General features: G+C 41.5%; 1 protein-coding gene across 2 annotated transcripts; it reads right to left on the bottom strand.

The window, feature by feature from the left end:
- Window positions 1–247: 247 nt before the first annotated feature.
- Window positions 248–21,858, bottom strand: plekhm2 (pleckstrin homology domain containing, family M (with RUN domain) member 2). 2 transcript variants are annotated; one of them, XM_049581046.1, is made up of 20 exons: window positions 21,170–21,857; window positions 18,625–18,731; window positions 17,991–18,100; window positions 17,810–17,909; window positions 17,544–17,631; window positions 17,284–17,458; window positions 15,677–15,736; window positions 12,770–13,058; window positions 11,892–12,665; window positions 11,741–11,810; window positions 10,560–10,650; window positions 9,507–9,571; window positions 8,921–9,009; window positions 8,616–8,748; window positions 8,050–8,240; window positions 6,393–6,458; window positions 6,006–6,165; window positions 5,174–5,353; window positions 3,775–3,891; window positions 248–3,636 (listed from the first exon to the last, which is right to left on the bottom strand). In XM_049581046.1, exons 1-20 carry the CDS (start codon window positions 21,227–21,229, stop codon window positions 3,499–3,501), a joined length of 3,063 nt encoding a protein of 1,020 aa, XP_049437003.1. In that variant the 5' UTR covers window positions 21,230–21,857; the 3' UTR covers window positions 248–3,498. The 2 variants fall into 2 exon arrangements, with proteins under 2 accessions (XP_049437003.1, XP_049437004.1); XM_049581047.1 differs by lacking the exon at window positions 15,677–15,736 and having other exon boundaries at window positions 21,170–21,858.
- Between the last annotated feature and the right edge of the window lie 439 nt (window positions 21,859–22,297).

Raw genomic sequence — 22,297 nt, forward strand, 5'->3', positions numbered from 1 at the left:
AACCATCCTCTGAGATGCACTGGGATTATAGCAAGAGTGGCAGTACGCAATGGAGACTACATTTGTTATTCAAAGCAGACAGCTTACCTAACACACAACTGCCCTCTTACCTGTGAATCCTCTGTCCCTGCTCTAACATGACTGTCCTTGTGTTTTGAATGCACAGCATTTCAGTGGTTTGACCTACAACAGAGATAGAGATGTTAAAAGCGCAGACACTGGTACATACAACACATGATACAGGAGCCAAGGTTTCATTTCGGTTTATTCAGTTACACTGTCCAATCACAAAGGTTTATCTGTACATTCATTAAACCTTCTGGACATGCACGTCTTTACGTGTGAGTGTACAGTATGTTATAATTGATTAGTGCTCTATTTACAATTCAATAAAACTGCTAAACATCATACAAATATTACATGCAGTATACATTTATAAACAAAAATCAAAAAGCGCTTTTTCACAATGCATTACTTAGAAGATGTCATCCATCATTGGCCAGCAATGCCCCACATTCAAAACACTGCTCAAGACTTTTTCTTTATATACACTTCATAGGCCACAAATCTATGCAATTTATTCTTTACTGATAATCCAACAGACATTTCAAGTAAGTCCAACTATTGCAAGTGTACTCTCCCTGGTCAAAAAGTCCTTAGGCAACCCATTGGGTGGGGACGATTCTTACTACACAGCCAAGTGATCCTATTTTGGAACCCACTGAATTATTAAAGGACTTTTATATAAAACCTTTTCCAACATGTAATATCACTTTGCAGCCTCGTCTGTGTGCGCAAAATAACTTCATAATGCTGTATTGAACTAAAAAAGACAAACGGGATTTAAAAAATACTGAATTAGATAAAACAGCAGCAATAAAAAAAAACAAAAAAACAGACGGTGAGTGTTAAGGTTTTGGATGTGACATACCTTTTTCACCTGAGATTAGATTTCTTTGTCAAAGAGCAGAAGATAAATGAGACCGAGTGGCACTTAGAAAGGCTTAAAGCACTGATACTGATTAATGCTGATGTGAAAGTAATACAGTGTGACGGAAAAAGACATTTCAAACAAACATACATAAGTGACATGTGATAGGGCTGGGTATCATTTGAAGGTTTTTATACTGGTGCCTTTTAAATATCAGAGTTTTGGAAAATATACCATGACGGTATTTTTGAGTGTAAAATATTTTGCAGAATATAATCACATTTAAGAGAAAACATTCAATACAGACACCATTATGTCTGTACTTACAAACTATTAAGGATGGATACCCAGACTTATACATAGCACATTTTTTGCCTTGAACCACAACATAAATCTAAGATGATTGTTTAAGCTTTTCAACGCAGTCAGCCAAATTATACAGTGTAAGGCAGCCCCAAAAAGGAACTAATAGTGCTTCATTTAGTTTAAACGAATTGGCCATTTCGTCCAGTTCAGTTGAGGTTGTCAAAAAGGCAACATTGTCATTGCGAAAGTAATATCACGCTGATCTCAGCCTTGTAATGGGAGCACTTACACACTGTCATTGACTGAGCAGCAGTAGTCTGATCAGTCTTAATGTTAAGAGCAGATTGTAATACATGCACTATCATCTACTGACTGTAATTTGTAGGGAAACTAGAAAGGGTTTAGGGTCTTATCATTCTTTTTCCTTCTCCAAGTAAAGCTTTAATATTATTAAATATTAATTAATATTACTTAAAAGCATTAATCTGATAAAAGCAGATGCTACACTTGCTCTAAGTTGAAAGGCTATTTAATTTCTAGCCTTATTTTTAAACTTCATTCTATGAACCTCCAACATGGTCTTAAAAGACTAGTGCAGAAAGAGATGTTCTAAATTAGTGGGGTGGCCAGATCTTAGTATGCCATCAACCACTGGTGCAAAATCAAAATGGCAAGCTAAGACGACTTGTAGCTCTCATTCAGTAACGGATTCTTCACACAGACTGTAATTCTTACTCGATACTTGCCCACACTAAGGGGGACGCACACGTCTGCAGATGCAAACACAGATATTAATACCGACACAAAATGTCCCCACTCAGCTGAATAATTTACTAACAATTGTTCCCATTTTCTCTACAATGGAAATAGAAATGCACATTACGATATTAACAAAAAACCATAACTGGTACCGTTAAAAAAACAAAAAGACTAACAGCGAAAACAATGTGCAAGTCTGCATGGAAGCCTCCACTTGTCTCTACAGAGCGGAGATAAAAGGCAAGTCTGTTGCATTTCCTGATTTTTTTCATCTGAGTGACATTGAACTTGATAAAGCACGATCTCAGATAGACGACACAGGCACGTCACGTAACAGCGCAACTGTTCAGTATATCCACATATTCTTCATATTGAGATCCTTATTCTCTCAAGCTAATGTACAATGCAACAATAATTCAGTGTGTAGAGGTATGTGCCGTTAGACAAACCGAAACTCAGACACGTACACAACCCGTCAGTGATTACGCATTGATACTGTACAGTGCTGTACATTTGCTCTCTTCATGTACCATAGTAAGGGTTACTAAGCAAGGAGTGACTGTAATCTTCACACACAGTTGTGACTTGTGGGACCAGACGGTTACTTGTGTGTGCGTGCAAGGCAAGGAGTGTGAAATTTTCCACGTTGCAAGCAAGCATTAACCGCCCCCTTCATATATATGGCTTTCTTGACATATATAATATTAATTTTTCATAAGAAAACATGAATAATTTCTTATTTCATTGTGCAGGGAAGCTGCTGGTAATGGATCCTTGTCTTCCTCTACACTCAGCTTCCTTAGTGTACTTAATATGTTTTAAACTTTTTCAGTCCTGTCCACATGACAAAGTCACGGCTTGACTTTTGACATTTACTTTGTGGAGACAAAATGCTCAAACTCATTTCAGCAGGATATATTTGAATGCACAGCATATTGAAGATTGGTGTCAAAAGTCTTCCCGAGTTCTGCAATCATCCATTTTAATAATTACCTTCTTCATGTAATTCCATGCTTTTTATCATGAGGTTTCGCTTACAATCTGTTACAGAGCTTTTTCCATCAACATGTGATTTTTCCTTGATTGTTTATTTGTTCATCATTGCTGTTTTTTCTTCAGGACCTCTGATAAAGGAATAATAGCAATGTATCACTAGGATCAGACCAAATCTTTTAGAACCTTCTGTTAGTATTCCATCATTACATTTTATTTCATGTTAGAATGTCTTGCTGTTGCATCACTGCAATGTGCTGTGCCATATGCATTGCTACTTCTGCAGAGTTTCACTGACAGAAACATTTCATCAGTGAATCAAAGGTGCAACAAGCTCACGCTGCAGTGCAACAACCAATGACCACATCTGATTTTCACCTTAGAACTCACTTGACAGTGACACAGACTGTATGTCAGAGTTAAATCCATCTATACTGAAATCATATCATACTGTAAAACAGCTTCAGTGGCTACCCACAGGTAAGTGTATGCATGCATGTGTGTGTCTGTCAGCACCAGGGTTCACGCTGGGCTCTGCCTCGGGCCAGACTGTCTGCCCTCTGCCAGGCACTATTCATGAGGGCGAGGGCCTCACCACAACGCTTCTGCATGGATGGATCCAACACTTCTCTGTGGGGAAGGTCAACCTGCGTGTAACGAGGACACACATGAGGGTTCACCCAGATGGATAGCTGGTGGATTTAAGGTCTTAAATGCTAATACCTTTAGGACAGCAAATATTGCAATATTACAGATTTTTTTCCTCTAAGCCACTGATAATGTACCTGGAAAATGGCTTTCCATGTGTTGTCTAACACCTCCAGCAGTCGATCTCTCTCTTCACAGCCACTGAAGTACAACACCCACGGAGGAAGGAACTGGGTCCGATCTGCCGCAAACTCCTATGGAGTGAGAGAAAGTGGGAAGGGTTATATTAAAGGTCTTCAGTGTAATTGAATTATACCACTACTATACACTGGTATATGTGATGTACTGTCTGTTAATTGTTTACAACACCTTTAGATACACAGGGTACAGGGTAATGGTAACATGCAGGTAATACTGTGAACAGGCCAAGTTAGCCCTCTGAGCTAATGTATAGTAACTATGATAATGACGGCTCGGAAATTTGCAACATTTTTTGCTGGCACTAGATATCAAACAAAAGCCAGAGTCTATAACATATTAAGTGGCTGTGAGCTGTAAATTCACCACTTCTAAGCAGAAAGCAGAAGATAACTTTATCATGAAGCCTTAAGAGGCAAAGCCTCTCTTCCTCCCGGGCAGCTGCCTCTGTCTCACTCAGATTCATCCTGGGTCTGGGTCTGCAGCTGCCTCTACCTACAAACAACATGGGGCGCTCACTCTGCAGCTACATCTGGGGACTAAAACGTCCCCAGATGTAGCTGCACACTGACTGACTTGATGAAATCTCAGTCAACTACATGCATAACAAACGGTTCCCTTGGTTTAGGTAAAACTAAACCATCATCATCATCATGTGAGTTTGGAAGCTGTAACTAACAGATGTGCTCTGTTCAGTAATTTCACGCTTCTCATGGTCCGATTTGGAAAAAGTTCATTGATAGAAATTAAACTTTGTCATTTATTTATTACAAAAGAAAATGTTGTGGTGACAGGTATTTCATAACAAAATTTCACTAGCATTTAACTAAACCCTTGACCCATTAGGTCTCAAATGTTTAAGGAAGCACCAGACCCCTTTACATGAATGCAACTAATACCCAAGTAAGTTAGTCTAGTTTTTATGTTATACACACAAACTACAGCATGATATGTGATGTATGTCTTGTAAGCTAATGAGGCTTCATTTCTTTAACACTTTATTTCCATTAGGATAGCATGGAGGAGCTGCTTTCATATGTTTTTAAAAAATCAATCATTTCATTCATTCAGCATTATCTGAATCTGCAAAAAATGAATGAGGTTTGTATCTGGTTTGTAAAGTAAAGCATCACAAATCATATTATTTAGTTTTAATAGGCATTCATACCCTGAGCAAAAGCACATTTCTAAAAACTCAGGACAACTTAGATATGTAGCTTAATGTCATATGTAATACATTAAAACTGTGTGGCAAACAGATCACACATGATACATACATACAGTTATTAGTTAAAGTCTAATACATACTAGAGAAGAGTTAAACAGTTTGCAACTCACAATGACACAGTACTCCTTGTTGGCCTCCATGCTGACAGCAGTGACATCACAGATGTCGGCGCTGTCCAATGAACGGAAAAAGCTGGTCTGACAGTCCTGATGGCAGGTAAGCAGCTTCCTGTCTGTCATCACTAGGCAACACGGGACACACGGAGTGGGGGCCACGCCCTGAGGGATGACCTGTAGGGAAGGCGGCTGTAATTTAATTATAATTTGAATAAATAATTGCGGCTTACATTAATCCATATTTACATTTTGCATCAACAACCTGGATGTGTCTTGCACATTATGAACATCAGCAGCTGTTGTAACAAAGTCCTTGTGAACTTCATCAGGGAAGAAAACAGCCTGTACAACCAGCGTGGTGAATGCTACAGGGGTTGTTTGTCAAAAAGTGTTTATGCACAGTCACTCGTGGTTGGTTGAAAGCTGTGAGGAAAGCCAAGCCAACTTGACTTGTGAATTTTCACACTTAAATTCAAATTAAATGCAACAATGTGTGGGATATCACAACGAGTGCGTTGCATGATACTACCATGAGAATAAAGTGCTGGTTGTCGTAATTCAGCATGTTTGTTTATTTTTGATGTAAATGTACACTTACAGTATTGACAGTCTTGTAGCATGTGTGTACCTACATAGTTGAATAGTTTTAGTCTGACAATGTTTTATGGGCTGCGTAAAACTGTGTGAACAAATGACCAGGCAGACTGTGTGACACCCGTTATTGTCCCCCTGCGTCTATTAAAAAATTGAGATACCATACATGCAATATTAGATATGTTTGAAGTGTTTGGTAAACACATGGTGTATGCACTATGCAACTCCTCACCCCTTTGGAAACAGACTGGCAGAGCAGCTGCATCCAGTCGGCCATGTCCTGCTCATTGTTGGCGCTGAGCTCCAGTGGCGGTCGCTCTGTCAGGATGACTTGGAAGGCGTGGGGACGCTCTGTACTGTTTGAGCGACGGCATCCTCCACAGTGCTCTCCTCTGTTAGGCACACAGAGCATGAAAATATATCAGTAAACACCATTTTCTTCGAGAGTTGTTTATTGATTTTTAATAGGAAACGCCTACAAATTTTAACCATCTCTAATCTAATGGACCTTTTGCACAGAAGACATACAGACATGTCACAGTAGGAAAAGCACAGGAGTAGATTATAAAATTAATGATGGCTGAATTTCAATTAGCATCCTGGTATTGCGCATGCTTACCCCATAGTGACTGATAGCAGAGGTGTTACATCAGTTCTTTCTGCATACAGGTACAAAATCCCCTTACTGCAAGACAAGAGGACAGGTATTTATATTCATCTAATCAGAAGCTGGACATGTTTTCTTATATAATATTTAATAAATCTTAACTTTTACAGAATGCACTGTTGTGTAACGGTGCCAATGTCACAGAAACAATTCTTTGAAACCATTTTGGTTTGGTTTGGCCCCAAAAGCCTAATTTCCACTGCATTTCCATTCCAAGTTGTGGATAGTAATTAGTACCTGATACTCTTTTATTGTAATACCTCGTTTGAGGTTCTAAGTCAGCTGAGCTGATACTAGCTGGTGGAATTAAAACATTGCAGACCGCTCGAGTGACAAGGGACAGCCATCACAAGCCTGCCACTTCTAAATAGCTGAGCTACTGTCAACCATGACTATGATTTTTCTTCATTCACTCGACCAAGATTTTGGGCAGCCTACAAAACCACACCGTGGTCAAATGATGAAGTGCAGATATTCCTCTAGTTGTCAATGAAAGGATCCAGAGAGATGAAAGGTGCAACGCATGCTGTGTCTTGTTGAAGATGATGTCACCACAGTTTCACGCTGCAACGCTATGACGGTCAGCTAAGAATTCTGCCTACGCTGACGGGGTACTATCTACAGTGTAAAATGAAATTGAGATAAGCACCTGGTACCAAAAATGAGGAGTTGAGCCGAACCATGCAGTGGAAATGCAGCATATGGGCCACCAGAGGAGCCTTTACACTCTCAGCCTTGTTTCTTAACAAGGTGCCACAAAAAACAAATTTTAACACATTCATTTTAAGATATGACTGCTACTACTGCGATAGGTAAGACCACTGCCAAAAAACAGTCAGCCTCCACTCTGTGTTGTCTTTTAAACTTGGTGTGCCTCTGGACAGATTGGCAGGAAATCTGCTGGTAATGCGCTCTACACACAAAACACAGCTCAAGCTCTCAGTATGTCCGGCAGTAACGCGGAGCCAAAGGAAATATTATTTCCAATATGCTGGCATTTTTCACTGAAGCAGAAGTCTCAAGTAGGGAAGTAAGACCTGGTGATTATGGTGCATGTGATCTAATTTTTGGCACTCTACAGTCACACTTAGGATTACAGTATGTTAGATGTCAATCTTAAAGGAGAAGTCCGGTATTTTGCACTTTGAGCCCAATTTCTGGGTTGTTAATGATGAAATAGAGTGGTTAAGACCAAAATAGTGACGATTGCTCATTTTTGGAGAATTTGGCTTTCCCCTCCCTGGCTTAACACTGCTGCCTATGGCCATGTGTGAACCTGTCCTAAAACCACCCTAAACGTTCTTTTTCAAAGCCATGAAACTCACCAAGTGGTCAGTGGTGTTCGTTGACGTTAAAAATCGTACAACCCAGAAATGGGGCTCAAAGTGCAAAATACCGGACTTCTCCTTTAACTGTAATAAATATGACAATGAAAATTGACATTAATGCTTTTCATTTGAAAAGGAAAGAGCTGTTTCCACCTTGTTAATACACAATGTGGGAAGGTTAATGTCAGATGGACAGTGTATAGTATGGAACCCAGCCAATGTCTCTCAAGAATCATTAATACTAGCTGAGAGGGGTACTGATGTGTACATCTTGCTCATACCTGAGGACGAGGTAGCAGCTTTTCCACAGCTCTTTGCCCAGGTAGGTGGTTCCAGCCCGGTACTGCAGAGTCCCTTCCTTGGTGCTGGACGGTGGTCCAAAGGTTGGTGCGCCTCCCTGGGGTGACAAAGTCAAGTCCATAGGATCCTCCCAGTGGACCAGTGAATACAGCTGGATAGACACTTCATATACCTGGAGAAACAGCAACATATTACTACAGCAAAGACATTACATTTGTATATGGGACACCCACTGTACTGAGCTACTAGGCACTCATACTATTTTGTGTTATATTTAGAAAATAAAAATGTTGTGCATTTCTGAGTGTTACCATTTGCTACACACGTCAGCTATGAGTTGTAATAACAAGCTTATTGTGTCACAGATTTTCCAAAAGGTTTCTTTTCTTTACTTGAGTTTTTAGTACAGTTGTGGGCCGTAATACTTGACACTTTAATGTCCTGGTTAAGACAAGATTTTGTAATTTTGTCGTATGATTAAAGTTTGATTAGTTACATGTACTCCAAGTTTATCTCATTGTATTTGTGTAGATTGACATGACTTTACCTCACAGTGAGATTCCTGGGAGATAAACTTAGTGAGAGCCAGTTTCTCCATGGTAGCATCAGTCAGCACAGAGGGATAAGGAGGCTCACGACAACCCTTCACCATGGCTGACTTGAGCACAGACAAGAACCACCTGTAAGTGAAGCAGAATGCATTGGATAAGGTCAGAGAAACTATCAATCATCCATTTTGTGAGGTGTCCTGTATGGCGCATGTTGCTCAGGGACACAAGGACGGCTCACAAAGACATAGTATGGGGTCACAGTACCAAGAAACATAAAGCAAAGATATACAGGCACACTCACTGAGTCAGAGAGGCGTCAGCTGTGTCTAACAGGAATTTCCTCCGCCTGTTGGTGCAAACCACCGTCACTGTCTGTTGGTCAAGCCCCACCTAAAAGAAAACAGCATTACAACTTTGCGCTCCACAGCTCCAGCGGTCACATTGTATTCCAGTCTACATGGCTCATGTCATATAGTTAACTTCAACCATGACTTGACATTTGGGGCCAATGCAGCACTGCACAACAAAAACATGCAACTCTATTAACTCATACATGTTTTGTAACATCAAGGAACTAAAAGATCCTTTAGGATGAGTGTCCATATAGCGTTTTTTTCTGGCAGAAAAGTGTTGGCATGGTGCTGAGGACACCAGTGCCTTTCTGAAAAGTTCCAATTTTCAACTAGAAGTGCTCAGAGTGGCCACACAAAAAAGTCAGAGTGCTCAAAACAAAGATGCTTGGTGGAACCAGGAGGCCGCATATGCTCTCTCCTCATTGGGAACAACTGAAAAAGATGCTATACCAACACTCAACCAAAGATGACCATAAGGCCCATGTCACATCCAAATAAGAGAAAATGGCAGACCCTGTTATGCAGGACACTTACTGAAAGATAGTCCAACTCATTATAAGAAACAGCTTCTTCTACTGTGTAGGGCTTCTCTGCTGCACCTGTGGAGGGAACAAAAGCACAACCAAAACATGCATTAAGCACATGTTAATGTGAAGCATTTTCAGAATACAGAATAACCATATTTAATGTATTCCCCACTTCCTTGAACATAGTGTGGAGCCTATGGGACCATTATAGTGGTAAAAACTTTCAGATCTGCTCGGATCTTGGAAAAAGAAACTCTCAGGGTTGCTGGTACAAATGGGCTATTGGTTCAAACAGTCATGGTCAAAATTGTATTCCCAAAGGAAGGAAATTCTGAGATCAAATACTGTTTCCTATGTGTGTAAAAATGTATTGTGACTCCCTATACCAATATCAGTATGTCCCAACTTATGACCTAAGTCCTTTGCACACTGAGTTCGTTTTTTTCATCCGAAATTGTCACACGTCCAAAAATAAATGTGTCCTGTGACAATCATGTTGACACACTAAGTCATTAAAATTGTTAGACCAGGTTTCTGCATTTTTGGAGTCCGTCAGAAGCCTGTTTGACCAAGAATCAGTGAAAAAAATATGACGCTGGGAAACAGCCGTGACAAGACAGGGGAATGGGGTGCACAGAATCGTTCTGAAACTCAGATAGCTCACTTTCTACAGGTCAGAGAGTAATATGCAGGTGGATGATAATGATGAAGATGAGGAGGATGTGGACCGCACACGGACAGAGAGAAAGAGGCAGACAGGGAGGACAGCTCAGACCCTTCATGCAGCAGGGACAGGGAGGGAGTGGTGACAGTCAGATAGGTGACTCCAGTGGAGACAGGTGAAGGAGGTGTCTTTTCATTTTGTCACGTAATGCAAATTTTCACAACATACAGAACAATAAAACGCATCAGAATCAGTGTGCAAGGTTTCTGTGCATAATGACTTTCTTTTCGGATGATGGATTAAGAAAAATTGCATCCGAAAAAAACCCTGACTCAGTGTGCAATGGCCTTTACACATGTAATGAAGCAAATGCATGCTGGGTTTTTAGCCACTTACCCTTCCTCAGCAGGTAGATGTAACAGTCAGTCAGCAGCAGGTAAAGGGGCTGCAGGTCCCCCTCCATGTGGCCTGTGCTCATTCTCACCATCTGAAAACACAAATATAAAACACAGTCAGGTGTTAACAAACTCCATATTCATCACCCCCCAAGGCGACTGCTCTGTCAACCTTGGGGGGTGGTTACGGCAGCTGGGCAGCAGACTGGCTATAGCACAGTGTTGCTACAAGCAAAGCTCATAACAGACGATACAGACATAATTTGTGAACGGATAGCCCATCATCAGCTGTAAGATTTCATTTATCACAAACAAGCTTTATTCACTTGATAACTGAAATAATGTTAAGCTCTAATGTGATCTGTAGTAAATATGCTTTATGGGCTTGCAAAGTTTAGTGCAAACCAGGGAGACTAATTACGACAACCTGAGTAAAATCAGTTAAAAAGGCAACTGGCAAACAGAGCCTTGCAACACTTCCACTGAGCAAACATCTCCAAACCACTTCTTCCATGTCAAAACAAATATGAGTCAACACTAACACAACACTTAAACTGTGAAGACATGTGGCAGTGTGATAGACAATCCCTTTTCAAGATGATCTTTTTTTTTTTCCAGGCTGGTGAAAGACCATGACATCACTGTACTGCCTTACTTCTCCATATTTTATCATTCAATTGTTAATTTTACAGTTGAGTCATGAAAAGATGTACTGTGCAAAACATATAGGTTCATACAGAAATAACAGCTCTAAAAAATCACTTATGATCCACTAAAAGTGTGTGGTTGTGCATTTTATCTGCAGAGCCCTCTACCTGTATTTTCTTATTTTGCTGTGTTCTGGACGTTTATGGGTGTGTAGCCCCCAGCTAATATCAGCAGGCAGGTGGGGTTGAGACTTTATAATACCATAGCAATCCGGTAGCAGCAACACACATCCAAGAGGAAGCTACAAAAATTGCACATTGAGTGCCAAATAAATACAAATATTGTGAGGCGAAACGCCAATGGCTCTTTCACGACAACAAATGTAAGGTTTCTCCTATAGTAGCTTGCAGTGTATGTACAAGAAGTGTAGGGAGGAGGGGACAAATTTGAATGTTGTGTTGTTAAAGTCCTAGATGGTAAATCTTTAAACAAATACATTCACATTTTCTTAAAAGAATGTATTTCTGTGTTCACCTTGTAGAGCTGCTCCTCATTCTCTCTGAATACATGAATCATGAGAAGGAGCAAGTGATTGTTGTCCACCCTGAAATATAAAAAACAAAAAAAAATTAGACTCACTTTTAGCAACATTACAACAACAACTCATTTTGTAGAAACTCCTTACTTAAACTCTGCAGGATGAGAACTCTCTGCTTCATCAGCAAACGCATTCTTGTTCGTTGACTCTCCTCCTGTTCCTTCGTCCCCGGTCTTCATCTCAGGCTCCTGTCCTGCTGACGCTTTTGCCGCTCCTTCATCTTCAAGGCCACCTGAAAGAGTTTGCGACTGGCTATGCTCTGTAGAGTCATAGTGGCCACCACCCGTGGGAGAAGAGTCTGTACTGTTGGGGGTAAAGCAGCATAAGTCTGCAGGTGCAGGAGAGGTCTGAAGGAAGTTGTGGCTTGTGGCAAGAGGGGAGTGAGACGCCTCTCCTGGTGATGGGTCGGGAGGCTTGCCCCCTGAGTCCTCTCGAAAGGGCTGCTGCGCAGGGGGCTCGGGGTTCTGGTCACAGCCTCCGCTGTTTGTCTCCTCCCCGTCTTCTCTGTGCTCCCAGGCCTCCCCCTTATCCAGAGCCCCATTGAGCCGGTCCATGACATCACGGAGGGGTTGGCCCACGGTGTCCATGGAGGTGTCAGTCATCTCTGGGAGTCGTAGGAGGCCTTCTACTCCGTCCTCATCTCCTTCTTCCACAACCTCTGATCCCACCCTGCTTCTCCTCAACTCTGCCTCATCATCCAGCTGAATTACAGTCCCGTTTAATGAATACACATCCTCTGAGGCCGGGAGGCTGTTGTCCATTTCCATGTGCTCAGAGGAGATAGAGTTATGGATGCTGCTGCTGGAATCTGTGGAGCCCTTCCCTCGACGCTTCTTGGCTGGTTTCTTTCGTCTGGCCATCCTGGAAGACCAGAGTGGTTAGCTGCGGTTCCTCCGTTCTAATACTATATAATTAACTGCACAAACAAAACCTGAGCCTAAATACTGAAGCTGTAGCTACTGTACCTGATGACCTCCAGCTCATTGCTAGTGCTCTCTGTGTCTTCTCCAGTAGCAGTGGGGTTGTGGTGGCCAGCCACATGAACTGGTGTGACGTCGGCTGAAGTGTTTGTGGTGTTAGTGTCCGAGTCCTCGTTGAAGGGGTTGTGTCTGAACGTGGGGCTGTGAGGAGAAAGATGAGCTGCTACCTTCACCTTGACGGTGCCTGCTGAGAGGACCACTGTGTCGCTGATGACTGTCTGGGGATCAGAGCCACTGGATCGCGGGCAGCTGGCCTGGTCCGTCAGGTCGCCCTCTAACATGAAAAGTAACACCAACAGTTCATATTAAAGTCACAGTCACCCACATTTAGCTCTTTACATGTGAAAGAAATAAACTGAATTTTTGTCAGTGTCTCCTTGGTAAGCTGACTGATGAACTTAGACATCAAAAAGTTTGATAACACTTTATGATGTCACAGATAGTTGTGACAATTCACCACATATTCACAGAATAATTTAGTTGAATTTGAACTATACACTCAACCTATGCAGCATGGGTTGAGTGAAAATTATTCAGAAAATATGTAGGTATGTTCATAAATTGTCCCATATACTCTTCAGATAATCCATAAAAAAAACTGCAGAATAAAGCGTAACAGTTCAATTGTTGAATTTCAACTAGCTTTTGAAATACTCTAGAAACTATCTGTAGTTGGACTATCCAACTGTTCTTCACCAATGGAACATTTACCACCGAAACAATCTGACAAAAACTTTGTGTATTTCTTCCTCAGCATCACACACAGACAAATGTTAATGGCTGCAGTGCTCTTTGTTGTTCTTTGGCAGGGTCAGAGAGGCACAAACACGATGTGTAAAACACCAAGTAGGTACAAGGGCAGCAGCTTTCTTTGCAGTGGCACGCGCCTAGATCAAGCATTACTTCTGCAGCTAGAGATGGGTCATACTAAACAATTATTTAGATAATATAATTTGCAGGAATCAGCATTTTTGGCTCATCATGAGAGGATGGATCAAGCTATGGCATAGACCAAATCACTAGAGATCCTACAATCACATTTGAAAACATCCCCCAATTTCTCTGATGCTGTTTCCACTACTTACTTTAACAGTTATGTTTTCATCCAACTACAAAAAAATTTACTTACTGCAAGCAGGTGCTGTGGTAACACAGGGGAATTTGCACTCTGTGACTTTGAGCAACTATTCTTGCTTATTACCTCACTCACACTACAGTTGAGCTGTACCAAGGCCAGTGCCACATACCACACAGGAAGAGAAGACATTACAAAAAAACATGATATACCAGACAAACAGATAACACAGTGTAATGGACACAGACTGGACGAGGTGAGTACCAGGCAGTACGCCACGCATTTATCTTGCTGTGGTAAATAAAAAGGCAGAGTGAGCGTTAGGATCATTCCCTGGATGAGTAACACATGCACAACATGACAAATACCAGTACCCCACCCAACACTGAATTCACAGTGAACCAAAGAGCTGAACTACTTCCCAAACTTACCAGTCAAGTTATTATGTATGATGATACCTTGTATTTTTGTTCATGTACTCATCAGAAAATGCTCATTAAGAAAAACTTTACCAAAAATGTACGTACGCTGTCACATTTTATTGGAAATAACAAATGTGTGGCAGCAGGAGGCTTTCAGTTAGATAAACCCTCTTGTTTCATGGGTGGTTTTAGGAGAGAATGAACATACAGGTTTGTTCGTACAATAATAAATTAAGCTATTGGCTTCTTTTTTAGGCCTAGTCCATGTGTACATGGTTATATTTAAAAACTTTGCTTTTTCTAGTTTCTAGCACTTCGTCCACATGCAAACTTTGTCCAGGGTGAAGATTTTCAGGAACTCAATTTTCAGTTTTTGGCTTGTAACATCAGAGTGCTTCTGATTGGCCAACATCTTCTTCCTTCTTCTCTGTGTGGCTTTAAGGTTAGGGTTATATCACAGCCTGTTGGTTTAGCATGCTCTTGGCAGAATATCAATTGTATTTTTGTATTTTCATTTGGATGGACAAACAGTGCTTGTGTGGACCACAGATTGTAAAAATAATGGACGTAGCTACCGCAAAGCCACTCACTAGTTTATGGACTCTGGTTTTGAAGCCTCCAGGACACTGTCGGCGGAGAGCCTGTCACTTAAAGCAGCCTGCCACTAATTATGCGTAACTTTAAGCCTTAATAAAATGTGAACAGGTGAGTTATATATGAAATCCCCTCCAGTATAGTTATCAAGAGTGAAATTAACTATACAGACCAAAACTGTTTTTTGTACCAGGCTGTAAACACGTTTTTTTCTGCTTTAAAGTTGAGCATTTTACAATTGGGGTCTGCAGGGACTGACTAGCCAATGGAGCCAGCCTCAAGTGGCAGTTCAAAGAACTGCAGTTTTTGGCACTTCCATGTTAGCTTCATTTTTCCACCCCAGAGGTTTCCACTTGGTGTGGACGGGATTTGTTTATGAGAAGGAAGGGGGGCAAAATACCCTGTTTTCAAAATGTCCGTGTACACGTGGACTAAGCCTTACTGTTCATCAAATCCAGGTGCACAATAATCAAAGTCATACACCACATAACTTAATTTGTGTTATTGGCTGAAAACGTGCCACCCAACTTTAGAGCCAAACCAACATCCCATCCAACTAAATCCTTTCCCAGAAATGGAAGCACTTTTACATATGTCCCTTTGATCATGCTTGATATCATGTCCTCAGATCTGCAGTCTTCTGCACCAGCTAGCTGTACTTTACATAATATCAGGTGGTCTAATTACAAGCTAGAACACCCAGCATGCATTAAGCACAAACTGCGGGATGGCCATGCCAGATAGGAGGGGGGGAGGGAGGGATGAAAGGGCAGGAAGGGGAGGGGTTGACCAATGTCCCACCTTCCCAGTCTGCACTTGGCAATGACTGCAACACGGGGAAGATGTCACCGAAATCATAATCTACAAAAAAGGAGGGACAACATTCAACATTAGAGAGAGATGGAATGGAGTCAAGAGATTGAGACAATGGCACAGAAACAAAAAAAATAATAACATGACATATGGTATATGTAATAACAGAATCAGGGAACTAAAACTAAAACAGGAAAACTGAGTACTTTGTGGAGAGTGGTGGGGAAAGCATTCAGTGAGCGCTGCAATCACCCCAAAGAGAACATTCTGTAACCACGAGCCTCCGCACGCCAAGTGATCCATTTGATAAAATGCACATTGGTATCCATGAGTCACAAGAGTCTGCAAAGATCAATCTAACTTCTGCTTTCAACATGCCATTAGACTGAGATCACCGTGTGAATTTGTGCCAAAGCGTATGAGTGTTGCACTCCAGCACGGCCTGGTCAAATCATGAACCCAAAAATAAAGGCTGCCATTCAGCAAGACAGTCACATCACAGTAAGTCCATAGGGTGTCCAGATTTGAGGCACGCAGAGACACAGCAGCACATAGAACTGACAACAGATATTTAATGGTGCTATCTCAAGTTAGTCTGTGTGTTCTTTTTCTGAAATAAGACAGCTACTGGTGGTTAAGTAAAGCAAATGACTGACTAAAACAGGAGTTAAAGCAACCCAGTGCTGCTTACTAGAGATCTCCCAAGATGATCCAAGCATATCTAGATGGATCAGTAGCAGCTAAAATGAAGGCTTTCAAATACAGCCTTTACTCTACTGTGTTTTATCAGCCTCAGTCTGCTAGTGTTGCAGCAGGCTGCTTTCCTTTACCACAGCCGGCTCTACACTGCAGGACCTCTGCTGCATATATGAGTGAAAATAAGAATGTTAAAAACAACGTGTTCACACCGGATTGACACCCATGTTGCCAAATACACAGGTTCATTAACCCCTGACTCTAACCAATCTATTATCTCTCCTCTCTTATTAGCAAAGAGCAGTGTGCAAAACATTCAGCTACCAGCTTCTTGTTTCAGTCGGCGAAAGTATGCCATTAAAATGAAAATGTCACAGACAGCAGGTCATATCAGCTGTCGCTAATTAAACATTAATTCCATGAGTAACTTGATGACAGGCCCAAATTAAACTTGGCAGTTGTCAGGTGTGTGTGCGCTCTGTAAGCCGGTGATTGTAACAGAAGAGGTAACACCACTCTGTAACACCACTATACAGCTGGGATTGTTTCTGTAGTCCCAACAACTCCAACAGGAAGATACATCTTCCCTCCGACTGACTGTGTCAAGTTAATTTCAGGAGTCTTTCTCCCATTTTAACTTTTATTCACACCATATTGATAATCTAAATAGATCAACTTCAAAGCTTAGAATCAGGACCTTCAGTATCTGGATCAAGAAGCACATAAAAATAAGTTGTGCCAAATGTAGAAGGCTACAGCTGTTATTTCAATGTGTCAGATAAACATTTAATCACCACTGTGTCAGATCAGACTCTGTATCAGCAGATACCCAACACTGACGTACTCAGATCGGCATCTAGGGCCAAAAAAAGTTGGTTTGGGACATCCCTACTGCTTACCTTCACTGGAGGGGGCTATGGCACTGTCATCCCACTCCAGGTTGGTGGAGGTGAGGGACGTGAAGGAGTGCAGGGATAAGCTGTCTGAGCTTGGCAGCCTTTCCTCAAAGTCCAACAGATTCTGGGGTTTGTAGTATTCTGGCATGTAGGGGGCCACGTCCAGATAGGGCACATCCTGAACCCAACAGAAACATTACATACATGCTGCTAACATTTGAGAGCTGAATTTCTGTAGATATTGTGGTAAAATATATGCTAACCAGCTCCAGATCAAAGCGAATGAACTCCAGGCCGGACACCAGTGTGAGGAAGAGTGTGAGGTGGTCATGACTGCAGACCAGTGCATTCCTAGCAGAGAAGAAAATCAGCTCAGACACAAAAATACTTCGATCAATTTGTCCTCCAACAATAACTGAAGGTAATTCCTGAAATGCAAGATAACTTCCGCTTGATACATAGCAGCAATCTGTGAATACAGCATTCATATTCTTTAGGTAATCAAGATCAGGGTTACTGGATGACTCACTTGAAGTAATACTTCTGCAGTAATCCTTGGTTCTCCTGAAAGAGGCGTAAATAGCTCTCTAAAGAGCTCTCACTCAATGCCAGGTATAACCATGCTCGGCCTACACAGGAAGAGGAAAGTTATCTTCTATACAAATAACCCACTGAATTATGAATGATGCTTTACTAGAGAGATGTCTCACTTCGACCAAGGTTGGTTGCTATGTGCTGAAGCTCATCTATCTGACGGACAGCCTCTCTCCTGGTGAAGTGAAGGACCAGGACCCAGTAGCCTGAGGAGATGTCCTGCAAGCTGTTAGGTAGAAAACAGTTAATAATATCACATATATGAGGTCGAAAGGGGAGAAAGGAGTAGGGCAATGGCACAAAAACTGTTTGACGTATCCACACTTAGATCAATTATTATTTTTTTTTTTAAAAGATATTTTTTGGGCATTTTTAAGCCTTTAATTGATAGGACAGACAAGTGTGAAAGGGGGAGAGAGAGAGAGGGAGTGACATGCAGCAAAGGGCCACAGGCTGGATTCGAACCCGGGCCGCTGTGGCAACAGCCTTGTATATGGGGCGCCTGCTCTACCACCAAGCCACCGACGCCCCACATTTAGATCAATTATTTGTAACCTGGGTCTAAAAGCTGTCAAAATTGTGACAGTTACCATGGAGGGAGACATGAGGTTGTACATATGCAGAAACTACAATTAAATAGGATTTATTAAAGAAATGTTTGCATAACAAGCTGAAGCAAACCAGATTATACTTTGCACTATGCACATTTCTTCTTTCCAGTGTGCAGTTTACTTGCAGTAAGTCTCTTACCCGTATAGCAGTGCATGGTCAAGGTGTTCACAGAGGCGCTGAAGGACCCGGTCGTGATTTCGGATGGCTGGAGTCTCATCTTCACAGGCCGCAAAGTAACTCTGCAACTGTAGAGAGACACGGTTTCTCTGCTGTTTGTTTTTGCTGGGGAGAGGGACATGTTATCTCCAGTTCTGGTCACAACGTTGCAACTTCCTCTCAAGATCTGATTGTATTTGAAAGGTAGCCCCAAGGGACAGATCTTTACAACTATACCAATTAAGATATTATAAACAGGGTGGAGAGGAATGTTTTTATCATGTATGCTGCATAAACCTGAAACCAGCTGTGACTGAAAACTTTGGTTGCAATTTACTATTTGTTCAGGGCGCACTGTGCAGAATATACACAATTACCTCTAAGCCCTTATTAGTGACTCTTCAGCCAGTTTGGCAAAATGAATCATTTTCCAATGAAGTTGGTGAAAGAGCTTTCAAAAATATGCAAAACTGGCTATTTTGCAAATGAGCCAAAGAAAACATTTGAATTTCTAATCTGATGACTGAGTCAGGCGGCACGGTGGTGTGGTGGTTAGCACTCTCGCCTCACAGCAAGAGGGTTGCCGGTTCGATCCCGGGCGTGGGAGCCCTTCTGTGTGGAGTTTGCATGTTCTCCCCGTGTCAGCGTGGGTTCTCTCCGGGCACTCCGGCTTCCTCCCACAGTCCAAAGACATGCAGATTGGGGACTAGGTTAATTGATAACTCTAAATTGTCCGTAGGTGTGAATGTGAGCGTGAATGGTTGTTTGTCTCTATAGATAGTCTGGCGACCTGTCCAGGGTGTACCCTGCCTCTCGCCCGATGTAGCTGGGATAGGCTCCAGCCCCCCCGCGACCCTCAAGAGGATGAAGCGGTTAGAAGATGAATGAATGAACGAATGACTGAGTCAATTTGGGTTTTTTTTTTTTAAATTTGCACGTCTGCACATTGTATTTGAAATAGAACAGTTAATTCAGTATGAGCAGACACTAGGCATTAAGGGTGCTTAATGGTGTTCCTACAATGCAACATACAAAGCAACCAAGGAATTTAGGGGCCAAGCCGTGGAATGTTCCTGACCTAAATCCAACAAGTTTTATTACTGTGACTCTAATGTGCGGCTACTCCTTATATTGCAGTTTTACTACTGAAGACCAGACTGAAAGCAAGTAAACAATGAAACAAGTGCCAAGTGAAGCTGGCAGCAGCATCTGACAGAGCATCACCGGAGATGACACCAGGTGCTTGCTGATGTCTGTCAGCTAGAGACCTAAGCCAGTCATAAGATATGGTTAAAGGATGTGCAACCAAGTATATCTGGTCCCCTCAGATTGGGGGACTATGTGTTAAAAAGGCTACAGTTACTACACTGTTCATCTGATGTGGATGCCATAAATGATCAAAGGTGCCACATTTACCCTCATAGTAACTGTATTTCATTTCAAATCCAATGTGTTAGTGTACACAGTAAGATCAACAACATCTTCTTGGATTGGATTAATTCATAAATATTCTACATTTCTACTGACACATACAAAGCACAACTTAAGGTGCTATGCAGACAGGCAGCTCCACTGAATGGTACTGTTTGTTCCTGCAGATGATGTTAAGGGTGTTTCATTGCACCCCACTGCCCTGCTGTTACCTACAGAAATATTCAAACCCTGAGGCATGACCAAACCAAGTGTAGGTCAGAGTATATTTGAGGATTAAGGCACTATAGAAAGAGAATTTGTATCCTGTGACTGTCTCCACATGACTAAGCAATGTTTGTTTGAGGTAAACACTGCACACTTTCTTGGAAGCTTGAGGCATCAAAAGCACTTCCACAGTCCTTACAAAGACTTTATAATGTAAGAGAGAAACAGGGAAAGTGTATTAGACAAATGTGGATTAAGGAAGTACGAAACAGTACAGGGCTAATTGCATTAAACACTAATGAACTCGTAACTGGAAATACAGATGATCCAGATACAGATGAGAAAGCACATGCAGAACAAATGCACATTGTTTTGGAGAGTGAATGTAAAAACTACAATCATGGAGCAGGAAGAAGATGCTATGCTGTATTTCAGGTTACGAGAAAGGCTGTTTCACAACATCAGGCATTGGTAAACGAAAAAATCTAAAATATTTAATGACTCCAAAGTGAATTAGGAGCAAAGATCTAGGGGCTAACCCTTGTGTTGTAAAGATGTGTCCCCGATATAGTTGCAGGTATGTTTACAACACATGCCGCAGTGAGCAAACACAGGGGCTTGATGCCACTATTGTTCACCGTGGTCAATAAGAAAAAAACAACTTATAAAAGATAAAACTGAATTAAGAAATTGTACAGAATGGTCTATGTGTTATTTGATTGAATCACAAGGGGCAAGGCCCTCCCGTGACAAGGAGCTGCTGTTTATGTCCCACCGACTTGAAAGTTGCAGACAAAAGATGACCTCACGTTAGCTACATCAATTCATGTTAAAATACTTAAAGTTTGTGACAATGACTGTGTGTGCTGACCAACCGGATAGCGCTTACCTTCTTAACAGACAGTGAGATGTTTTCCAGTATGCGATCCTTCACTTTCAGTTGATCCATCACTGGTCTGTAGGTCTGTTGGCAGCTTACAGCAGGCTGTCAGCTGACTCCCAAAGCACGGCTCTTGTTATGCTAAAGCTAACGCCGCCTGTTAGCTAGCTAGCTAGCTAACATTATCTTACTCTCTGGTGCAGTTGGCTGCTAAACTAACGATAGCGCTTTGGCTGTCAGTAGTACACAGTGAATCTGACAGCGCCGCTAGTTCACAAACATCTTCTTAACGCCAAACAAGCCGCGTGATAGGTCAGCCTCTGTCAGCGGATGTGGTTAGCCAAGTAATGTTTGCCTAGCTTCGCGTTAGCTGTAGCAACTTGACTTTTTTAAGCTAGAGGTGGGGGTGGCTAAGTTAGCAAGTTTTAGTGTCCAACCACGGATAACTTTTAGCAGCAATTATGTTTATCAAACTCACTATTTAATTACTGTGGTTAGCTATTGTAAACTACTTTCAGTTACCTTATAGCGTATTGGCCAAAATAAGTAGGCCAATAACATCAAAGTCACAGATGCTACGGTTACTTTTTGTGCTACTGACCTAACTGATCTGAGCCTGTCAGTGGATTACGTCATCATCAGCCCAATATGCCTTATTAACGCGTGGGAAGACTGGGGGCTGAACCGCGTTCACAAATACGGTAATTCATAGTATATTTTTCTCAAATTTGTGAAAAAACCCAACACATCATACAATTTGACATGATGTTGAATCAGCAGAGTTAACTCTTCGATTCGGCGTGCATGTAAAACTCCCATGTTTTAATTTGTTCATAAATAAATCTACGTTTTTAATAGGTTCACCCTGTCGTCATTCATTGTGACCTATAGAAGTTGGACCTTTTATTGATAGTGGAAGATGGATGAGGTTTGGTATCTGAAAGATAGTCTATGTAAATTCTTACATTTAAATGACCATATTAAAACTGACTTTGTTTGGCATGATGATGACACTCTACATACCAACATAGCACATCACTATAACCAACATTGTTTGTCAGTCACAGTATGTATTATGCATTATTAAGTACCATCTATTAGGTCCAGGGAACTAATCAATCAATATATTGTGGAAAT

This window comes from Epinephelus fuscoguttatus, linkage group LG7 (genome assembly GCF_011397635.1).
Source record: "Epinephelus fuscoguttatus linkage group LG7, E.fuscoguttatus.final_Chr_v1".
NCBI classification, from domain to species: Eukaryota; Metazoa; Chordata; class Actinopteri; order Perciformes; family Serranidae; genus Epinephelus; species Epinephelus fuscoguttatus.